The sequence below is a fragment of the Ambystoma mexicanum genome, chromosome 3p (genome assembly GCF_040938575.1).
Source record: "Ambystoma mexicanum isolate Mex_15411 chromosome 3p, UKY_AmexF1_1, whole genome shotgun sequence".
Lineage (NCBI taxonomy): Eukaryota > Metazoa > Chordata > Amphibia > Caudata > Ambystomatidae > Ambystoma > Ambystoma mexicanum.
In genome coordinates this window covers 97358471-97369633 of record NC_090925.1, presented here as the reverse complement: position 1 = coordinate 97369633, position 11163 = coordinate 97358471, and the positions used below count along the sequence as shown (strand labels likewise).

At 42.9% G+C, this 11163-nt stretch overlaps 1 protein-coding gene across 1 annotated transcript; it reads left to right on the top strand.

The window, feature by feature from the left end:
* Positions 1 to 561: 561 nt before the first annotated feature.
* Positions 562 to 2043, top strand: LOC138579786 (piggyBac transposable element-derived protein 4-like). The gene has a single exon (XM_069650019.1). The coding sequence runs from the start codon at positions 562 to 564 to the stop codon at positions 2041 to 2043; it is 1482 nt and encodes a 493-aa protein (XP_069506120.1).
* Positions 2044 to 11163: the final 9120 nt, after the last annotated feature.

Sequence of the window (11163 nt, the reverse complement as noted above, 5' to 3'; positions counted from 1 at the left end):
CAGGTATTTTCAGAAAGGCTCCTCAAACGGTTCATGTGGATTACACATGTTAGATATGGGGCATGGCAAGGCAGCGGGGGATGCTACAGTGCCCAGACATGTCCACTGTGTGTGACCTTTGCTAATAAAGTTCAGCCTTGCAACAGTGAAAGGGGGAAAAAAAAGCTACATTTAGCCTCTGACTGACTGGAATCTCTCTTTGAGGGCTTTGTGTGTGAAGGAGAGAGGTTGTGTTTTTACTGCTTGTGTGAAACCAATTCTATGTCAAGGAGATTGATTTCAAAGGTGAATTTGGACATTTGGGTGACTAGGTGATTGTGTTTTGGTAAATTCTACTTTGTGTAGCTTTACTGGGAAGGAAATATTATTTTCTATTACCCCTTCCTGAGTCTTTCTAGGACACAGGATACCATCCCTGTGTGTTTTTGTTTTGCTTTTTATTGGCTGAAGTTTCTTTGTCTCCATTCTGTCATTAGACTTTTTTTTCTGAGAGGGTAAACGATTGTGAAAAGGATCAATTAATTCAGAACACATTTTGACAGGATATTTTAGGGGAAAGAAATGGCAGCCAAAAGATTTAGAATTGGCAATCAAGATACTTTATTTGAGCTGATGGCAGAGGCACCGGACATTAGCTCAGAAGGGGAGGGTGATATTGAGTTTGAGCCTGAGGGGTTGCCAGAGACAAGTAGTGGAGAGGATAGTCCCTCTGAGGATGAGTGCAATGATGACTCTGGGGAGGAGGGACTGTCACAGGAAGATGTTTGTGAAGCCTATTGGGGTGAGGTTTTGCCTGGCGCAGATCCATACAGCAATGGAGTGGAGTTAGGTGTCAGGAACCCAGGGGGTCGCAGTCTTCCACTCAGAAATTCCCCTCCTATTGTGTATTTTAACTTGTTCCTCACAATGGACCTGCTAATCCACATAGTGAGGGAGACAAACACATATGCAAGGGATCTGCTAGCAGCAAAGGCAGAGTGGATCCAAATTCATCCTCATTCACAGCTGCGCTGTTGGATGAGTGGAGGGCTGACTGTGAGGCTTCTAAAAAAATGGATTGGCCTTTCTATAAATATGGGGATTATTCGCAAGAAAAATGTAAAAATGTACTGGGACCTTACACACCCTTCTCAGGCCACACCTTTCTTTGGCCAAGTCATGCCGTTGTGGCAATATCTAATCGTCTCACGGATGAGCCACTTAAATGACAACGCCACTGCAAAGGCACGGGGAGAGGAAGGGTTTGATCCCTGCCATAAGTTGCGTCCATTTTTGGACTCCCTGAACCGTGCATTTAAAAAATACTATGTACCAGGTCAGGTGCTCTCCATTGACGAGTCCATGATTGGCATGAAGAATGGGGTCGCCTATATTCAGTACATGCCCAACAAAAGACATGCCAGGTTTGGGATTAAAAAACGTGAGGTCTGTGACAGCAGCAACAGCTATATTTTGCATGTTGACCTGTATGCAGGCAGGGATAATACAACAGGGTGTGAAAAGGGATTTGTATATAACAAGGTCATGAGCCTCTTAAAGTCTTGTGACTTACTTAATAAGGGATATCACTTATTGACCGACAGTTATTACACCAGTGTCGGACTTGCTGAGGATCTCTTATTGACCACAACCCTTCTAACAGGCACAGTGAGGGTCAACTCTAAGGGTTTACCACCTGAGATAACCAGGGCCATGTTACAGCCGGGTGGATCAAAATATTTGAGAAAAGGTGGGTTGTTGGCATGTGCCTTTAGAGAAACAAAAAGCCATTGCAAGCCTGTGCTGTTGCTGTCCACTGCCAGTCTGGCAAGTGATGTATCCGTGTATGCTAGATGTGGCCAGTTAGTCATTAAGCCCCAAATCATTCTTGACTACAACAAAGGAATGGATGGGGTTGATGTAAGCGACAGAAAAATATATGAGTTTGCTGCAGAGAGACCAACACATAGTTATTGGTCGAAGATATGGCGTAACCTCATAGACGTGTCCATAATGAACGCCTATGAGCTTTACAAAATGAATACTCAACACAGCAAACTGTAGTTGATATCATAGAGGCTCTCTGCTTGTCTCAAGCAGAGAGCCTCTATGATATCATAGGATGGAACATCCTCTGAATACTCAGCAGCAACCCCACTGCTCGCCCCATCATCAAAGGAGCATGGTTTTGCCATTTTGCCGGAAAAGGAAAGAAAGGGACTGTGCCGTATGTTCTGACAGAAGTAAGCCTGGTGGACGAAAAAGATCACGCCACTGGTGCCCAGGCTGCAATGTTGGCATTGATGAAAGATGCTACCCGCTTCTTGTCCACAACACCCCATGCAACATAGACCCAGGTGATTCAAGTGTAGGGTGATACACATGACAGACACTGCAACATATTGTCTACACAAACACCTATATGTACTTTACCTCCCATTATAAAACTGATCGGGTTTTCCATGTGGGGGATAGATTAGGCAGTTTGGGGGCTTCTAATGTTTTAAAAGTTTTAACTTGGAAAACCAGTAAAAAATACTCAAAAAAATATAAAGTGAAAAAATATGTTTACCTTTTTTTTGTCAAATAATTTTCCCTCCCTATTTTAATGAATATATCTAATTGTACATATATGCTGGAAACGTATACATGTTAAAAAATGAACACTAACAACCCTTCAAAAAGTGCCCAGTCCCTAGAAATAATGTACACGTAAAAATCATTAACAAATGGGCATGTCAATGACACAGATTGGACCCTGACCATCTCAATTCCATTCCCCTGCTGATCTGTCTGCTTTGGCACCGGGCACTTGGTTACCCTCTGATTTTTGGGCTCAGGTCCCTGCCCACCCAGAAACACACCCACGCAGCCTGCTGGCAACCCTGGCACTTTGGTCTGTATCTGTAACCCTACAGTCCCCTTACCTGCACTTATCAGACACCCCTTGTCTGCGCTTCAACCTTGCACTTGCCACATTGCTGGCTGCACTACCAGTTGTTGTTTTATCCCTTGCTCTGCACTTTCCACTCCTCCCCTCTCCCTTGCACCTTCCCCCTTCCCTTTCCCCTGCACTTGCGCGTTCGCAATGTCACTTGACCTAGTAAGATTGTTGTTTTGTCCTCCCTTGTTCCCCTCACTTGCCTCGTCATGCTCTGAAACACTTGTGTATGAGCGCAATACAAATAAAATATCATATCATACCTTTCTCTGTCTGGAGCAGGCGTACGGTGGAGTGCACCAGCAAAACCAAGTCACAAACAAAGGGCATTGCAGCTTACTTCTTGATGGCAGAGCTTACCCCCTGCACAGGGAACACGTTTTACCCAAAATGCAGGCCAAAAGTGACAGGCGGGCATCTCAGCTGGTTGAAATGCATGACCCTTTTGATAGAAAGCCTTGTGCCCACAGACAGGCTTGGAAGCCTGCAAGTGTGACAACTGCGAGACTGACCCCAAGCCATGACGAGCACTGTGCAGTCCTTATCAGACCCAGTATGTGAGGAAACCGTGTACATTCCAGTGCTGTGACAGCCAGGAGAGCATTGTTCAAGCCACGTAGAAGGCCAGTGTTCCTTTCAGCACTAACACACTTCTCCCAGGCTGTAGCTAACATAAATTGGAGACTGATCCCTCTCCATTCCATGGCCTGCCCTCTCCAGAGCAGCCGCACATGGGAGTGCACCAGAAAAACCAAGTAACGAAAAAGGGTCATCGTAGGTTACTTCTTGATGGCAGAGCCTACACCCTGCACGGGGAACACGTTTTACTCAAAATGCAGGCCTAAAGTGACAGGCGAGCATCTCAGCTGGTTGAAATGAATGACCCTTTTGAGAGAAAGCTTTGTGCCCATGGGCAAGCTTGGCAGGCTGCAAGCGTGACAAAGGGGAGAATGACCCACTCCACGATGAACACTACAGACACCGTACATGTGCAGGGTTTGGAATTGAGATTCAATGAGCAGGAGCTAAATCCAGCTCCTAGGTGTTGGGCATCCCCATGTGAGCAGGAGCTACCACAGGGGAACCAGGAGCTACCAGAAAATGCTGGTTTTTGTTCATTTTGTATGAAGCATTGTGCTTAAATGTTTATTAGATGTGTTCTAATTCTTCTGTATTAACATTCCCAAATACTCAAAGTTAATGTCACATTTCAGTGGTTGGAAGGCACCAGTTGGCCACAGGAGCCAACTGTAGCTCCTTAGTAGATGTTGGTTTTAAGCTAACCAGGCTCTACTATGCTAGAAGCAGGAGCTACATAGCTCCCAGCTGCCCTCAATTTTAAACCTTGATGTGTACCCTGGGTACACTCCACTCAATTATCTGCAAGGAGTGCATATGAATGCCATGAATGAGGGCCACAGTTTTATCAGTACTGGTACTCTTTGCCCAGGCTATAGATCACACAAATGTCCTAGGTGGGTGTGACAGAAGAGGAGGCTGCAGCAGGATTGGCCAGTTCCTTACAGACTTTGAAAAGTTCGGCCATGTTGTTTGATGCTGAAGAGATGCGTGCTTGAATAAAGACTCTTATCTTAGAGTGGATGCAGAGTCGATATTGCCTTTGAAGGAGGCGGCAGGCCAGTTTGTCAGAGGGGCGGTCCGCTTGACACATTCCATTTCCACTCAGCTGCCCAACACTTGTGTTAACGGCAGCCAGATCTGAGTCGTACCAAGAATTGCACTTTTTGGAAGGCTTCAGTCCGACCCACATGACAGGGGCAAGAGTATCCAAGGGTGTTAGAGATCGAGAGATTGAAGTTAGTGAGGGCACAGCAGCCAAGGGAGCCTGTGCAGAGGAGGAGGAAGGCACAGCGAGCAAGGGAGTAATCTTAGTTTGATTTTCAGCTTCTATGTTTCAATTTTTTATTTTTTTAAAATAGTTTTGTCTTGGGGTTTGAGGGAGGTCCGAGGGCATGGGTGAGGGGGATTGAGGGAGGCGGGGGAAATGGGTTTGGGGATTGATTGTTGTGTGAGCTAATCGGCGAGATGCTTAAGGGCGATGCGCGCTATACAAATAAAAAACCAAGCCAAACTAATTACTCTGTTCCCACTTGTTTTAACATAGACAGCTACTTTAACTATGCATACTCCCCTAGAGACTAGAACAACATATGCAGGCGCCCACTAGTCTCCCAATGTGCTGTTGTTAAGGTTCACAAAAGGATTGTGTCAATTATTCACCCCCATTTGGAGAGAGTGGTAAAGAGTGTGTGTTGTTATTTCATATCAGTAAAAAAAAACTTTGTTAAAGGGACGTTATGGTTAAGTTGCATTAATAAAAACCTATGAAATTCAGTCAAAAAATGTTGCTAAAAGGACGTTATGGTTAAAAGTAAAATCTAAAAACCCTGAAATTCGCCAGGTATGGTAAGCTAAGCAACCATAACTCGCGCCACCACCGTGCCCTGCTAAGACTAACACCCAGGACATCAATGATGACATCACAAATATCATTGATATTTGATCACAGGTTTTTAGTAGGGTAACTTAACCATACTGTCCCTTTAAGAACGTTTTTTTGCTAAAGGTCATCGATTTTTAGTAGTGGCACGTAACCACAATATAAAGTAACTTCTGACTTAATTACACACCTTGCGGAGAAAGCCACATGAGCATTTGCTGGCGTACAGCAAGGTGACGTGTCCGAGAATCCGTACACACTTAACAATAAGATGTATGCCTCGTGGACAGTGTGGAAATACATTTTATATTGATGTAGGAACGTCCACATTCAACATTTATCTTGCACAGATCCAACACGTATTGGTATTCAGCCATTACCAGTGTAGTACACATTACATACTTTTATCAAAAGGTCTAGTTATTTGAAAGCAACATCAGCTAAGGCCATCCCTCCTTCCCAAAGAAACAGCACCACTGCTGTAATGAAGGAGCATTAGAAACAGTGCCCCTAGCTTACAAATAACAAACGCACAACATTTTTAGCAGTCCACCTACCCCCATATAACTGTTTGGTGCCTCTTTCCTCATTTCCGTTCGCAAATTTCCTTATTAGCTGTCCGTAAACAAAGCAAATGTTCCTTTAAGAACCACCTTTCACAGTGTAAACATATTTAAAAAGAAAATGGCATACACTCCATCTACTTTATTTTTCTCAGTAAAGGACATAGACGTAATAACATTTGCCATTAACAATCTAGATTTGCAAAGCAGTAACGTGTGCTACTAAAAAAAAGGATTTCTGGTTATAATCCGGCCCGCCTGTGGCGGGCCAGATTAAAAAACAAAATGCTTTTCCAAGATGGCCATCATAGAAAGGGAAGGTGGTTGTTCCATACATGGGCCCTGTTCCTTTCCATGGCAACCTGCAAAAAGCAAAACTACGTGCCATGACGCAGAACCTGAAAATTAACATACAGCGACGTACAACGTAACAGTTGCATTTTGAAATAATACACTGGTTTTTAAAAGAAAACATTAACATTTTAGAATTTGTAAAGTAGTTTTATTTCACAAGAAACTGTCCGAGACCATCGGACTATGCCCAGTTTGAATGAAATTGTAACATTGTTTCTATGTGCGTCATCGAAAATGTTAATGGTGAGTCCCACGTTGTTCTTTTCCCATACACAAAGTATGCGTTTTCAATAAAGCAACTGCTTTGTTCGCACAGTGATTTCCAAGACATTGCCATGACCTTTGGCCTACACCCCCATAAAACATGTTATGTTACTCCTAATGGCCACTTCAGCGTAGAGACAAAAGGGGCCAGCGCAATCATCCCACAAAATTGTGACCGACAGGCAGCCGGTCACGATCAGTTGCATCTGGCATCCAAAGAAGCCTTCACTCGGCATCTGGAATCCATGACACGCACAGTGAGGCAGGGTGTAGCTGGTCGGAAAACATAAGAGGAAGTACGTATCAATACTCAGCCTTCAGCAAACAATTTCAAAACAGAACAAAAGAACGTGGAAACTAATACACAAATCAAAGTGGTCATACATGACATTTTAAGGAAATATTAGCATTGAACATGGGTAAATCTAGTGACAGGCTACAAACGCCGAGAATCTGCACTCTCCATATGTTTAAAAAAGAAATGACACCTACACAGAAAGATGTTACTTCAGTTACAAACCCAAATTAATGTTCAAGTAACAAAAAATTACATCTCGTCATTTCAAAAAAGTCCAAAATAACGTGCAAAGTGATACACAAAGCGATGTGGTCAAACATGATATTTTAAAGAAGAAATAGTAGCGTTCAACAAGTGTAAGGCGGAGAATCTGACCTCTTCGTAAGTGAAAAAAAATGACAACTGCACAGAGAGATAATACTTCAAGATAAAGTCAGACAGTAATGTGTTTGCACCAAAGATTCTGCGTGAACTAATATTTCATGTACCTTACAAACGCTTTTAAAACATAACTTTATCAAATGGTATTTTTTGCAAACTTTCACTCCCTGCATTGTGGCTTAATTTTCCCTTTTGCTCAAGGTCAAAAAACAATTGACCCTTATGAGTTTAGTGGAATGCGTGGGCCTACCAAGCTCGCAACCAAAAAAGCACATCAAGTGACCTTCACGCAGAATGCAAATACATTCTCACTTTGCAACAACATATGAGAATCCATTCATGAGAACCGCTACTCCCATACACGTGCAGAACCCCTGTTTCCATCAAGCAGGTAGCTGCCTCAGATTTCAAACTGTAGGACGCCAGTATGATTGCAATAGTATTCTAAATACATTTTAACACAGACACAGTAATTCTTCGCCGTATATTGAGCATTGACTTCCAATTTACCATATGGCTTTGGTGACAATAAAACACCACTTTTTGACTTCCTGCTTCCGCATCCCATCCCAGCCTCATTAACGCTCACCTTCCGAAACAGTATTTCATAAGTGAAAGAAGTGCAATGGTGTCTTGTTTTATATGTGTTACCGCCGATGTCGGCGTACACCAAAACATGAACAAAAAATGACGGGCGCAGCGAAAGAATCTGACGCACTTCACGCTGTTCCACAACCAATCAGTGACCACGTCACATGTCTGCGGACATTACGCTACAGATTAGCCAATGAATTTCTTGTCTGCGGAGCGAACAGGGAAGTGTGACCGCAGAGAGGACATAGATATCACTAATTTTTTCAGACATACTTTTTGGTCGTTTTAAAGGAAACTACTGGACGGAGTGTCAACAAATTTGCAAAAGCATGCTTTCGAGACCAAGCTCCGGCCTGAGAAAAAAAGACGTTTTGGGGCCCCCCTATAACTTTCCCCCCCTGGACCAACCGTCACCAAACTTTGCAAAAAAGTGACCCATATACTTTTTTTGCAAAGTTTGGTGAGGAATCGTCCAGGGAGACCAGAGTTATAAGCCACCCAAAAAGTGTTCTTCCTATGGAAACAGCAACTTAACCGTAACTACACAGCCACTATCGTGGCTGTGTAATAAGCTAGAGTTATTGAGTATGGTATCTAAAACATGTTCATTATCAGCAAGCACTGAACAGAGCACTATGAATGTATGTGCAACATAGAGGATTTTTTATATGTAGCGTAACATGATGCCTCTTTTCAAGGCTGAATGTATTCCCTTGTCCAAGTTGACCCACATTTGCATTGGTAATGTGGATGGTCTGAAGAAGGACAGAGACTGAAATTTTCCATTATGAAGTATTTTATCGATTACATGAAAAGGTGTAAACTCCTAACTCTTTCAAAACTATGGGTTTTTAATGCCTTACACAAAACTAACTAGGGTGGTCGTCAGTCATAGCTCAGTACAAAATGAAGATGTGTTCTCCATACAAAACGAATCGATTCTGTCCCTAGCACTATCACTGGGCCTGCATTCAGGATGAATAACTTTTCTCATGTTGTCAGGTCGGCTTCAGGCTTTTCTGCTTCTCTTTCTCTCCCTCGGTGTCCGGTCTGTGATGTGAGCGAGTCTGTGGTTTCGGCGTCATTGCTGGACCTAACAGTCCACTGACGCTCGCTTATGCAACCACCTAAGGTTGAGTATCTTCATTGGTGTTTCCTTCCTCCAGCTTCCCCTGCTTCCAGCTTCATTTGTGTCACATTCCCACGTCAAGCTTTCTTCCTAGTTTGAACCCTGAATGTCCCGGTCTCTCTCAGATCTCACTGCACAGCTGACTCGAAACCCCAGTACTTCTCTCTCCAATGGGACTCTTTCTGTTTTATGACATGTTGCTGTGTCTTCCAGAGTTTTCTCAGTTACTCAGGCACTCTTCTTCTCAGTATTACAAGAATACTTCTCCTTATGGTGAAACAATGGTTTTATACCACAGTAACAAACAGTAGTTTGGTCTTCTTGTCTTCTTTGGAGTATAGCAGTTAATGGTGGGTTATAGGGGGGAGTCTCACCCATTGAGGTCCCGCTTGCCTCTACCCCTGGAGAAAATCTATTGTAAGGGATGTTCCAAAGAGCACACAATTTCAGGCAATGGCGGAAACATGCATTCTAGTTCCAACCTCCAGTTTTTTCTAAGAGACCAAATTCCTTGTTTTTTCATAAGATACTAATGCTAAATGGCTAGTCATGCTTTTTGCTAGCTTTCCCATTTTCATAAAATGGCCATTGGCAAATTCAAAGAACAACTCATTCTCCATCCCATCTTACTTCCACGCTCCCCTGTCCTCCGGTCATCGTTTCCTCCCCTCCACACCCTTTTAACCCACTCAGCCTATTCTTTTAGCTGCAGCACAACTGCTGCCGCCATTCCAGCCTCCATCATGGGCTACCGTGGAAATGGAAGAGGGACTCAGCATGGAGCCACACCTTCCGTCTCCACGGCCCCCATCTTAAGTTAATATTTTGTTTGAATGGGAAACATACCATTTATTCCAACAAAATAAATTGTTATTAGCACCCAGTTTTCCGGATTGGAAACCTGAAACACTACTGGCAATAGCACCAGATACGGCAGGCCAGATCATGGGGTAATGGCAGCTGGGCCCATTGCTCAGGTCCTCGCTGTGCTCAGGCCTATAATGCGGGCTCCCCCATCGCCACACAATCTGGCCTGTCGGATCAGGTGTTGTTTCCATATTAAAGTCAGATGTCTGTAATGTATGTCTGGTCCGTGGTTTTTGAACAAAATAGGAAAGTATGTACCACCTGTCTGTACTGGTTGCACGGTGTCAATACAATTGCCAAAAACCCATTAAAAATGATTGTTCTAAGGTCAAAGCTCAACAATAATTGCCACTTCACTTAGATATCCAAATCCTGGGTTAGTGCATACCAACACATTACTCATGGCTTCACATCTTTTATAAATCTGCTCAAGAGTTGTGAAAATATAATCAAAAATCATATTTAGACTATTCTGAGATCAATGGTCAAATTAAATTGCCACTCGAACTAGCTACAGCATTTATGAGATAGCACATACCATAACCTTTACAGTGAGACCCCACAAAATCAAACAAATGGTTGCTGAGAAATTACAACAAACATTTTGCAAATGCTCATTTTAAGGTCAAAGGTCACATTTCCTACCCCCATGCCCCACTTGATGCATAGAAGACAAAGTACATGACCATTCCAACAACACTTCTCTTGTATGAATGTTCTACGTGGTAGCAGAACAAAAAAAAGTTTTAGTTGAATGATTTAGAGGTCAAAGGTCAACTCCCAAAGCATCTCAAACTATCTGTACCTTTTATACGAAAGAATGTACAATGGGATTGAGATGAAACCACATTTGTCTATATCGAACCCAGTTACAAAGCAATTGCAAAACACAAATTGATAATGATGTTTCTAAGGGTCAAAGGTCAACAATAATTGCCACTTGACTTATATATCCAATACATGTGATAATACATAGAAATACATTTGTGTTGGCTTCACACTTTTCTGAAACTGTTCAAGAGTTGTCATAATATAACAAATCATGTTTACAATCCTCTTTTTTGGGGTCAAAGGTCAAACGAAAAGACCACTTTGACTGTCTGCCCTATTGATGAGTAGCACATACCATGTCCATTACAGTGATACCCCACACATCTAAATCAAATGAATGGTTGCTGAGAAATCACAAAAACACTTTGGAATTACTTATTCTAAGGTCAAAGGTCAAATGTCATACCCCCTACACCCTAGTTGATGCCTGCAAGACAAAGTACCCAACATGACCGTTCCAATAACATCTCTCTTATATAAATGTGCTAAATGGTAGCAGAG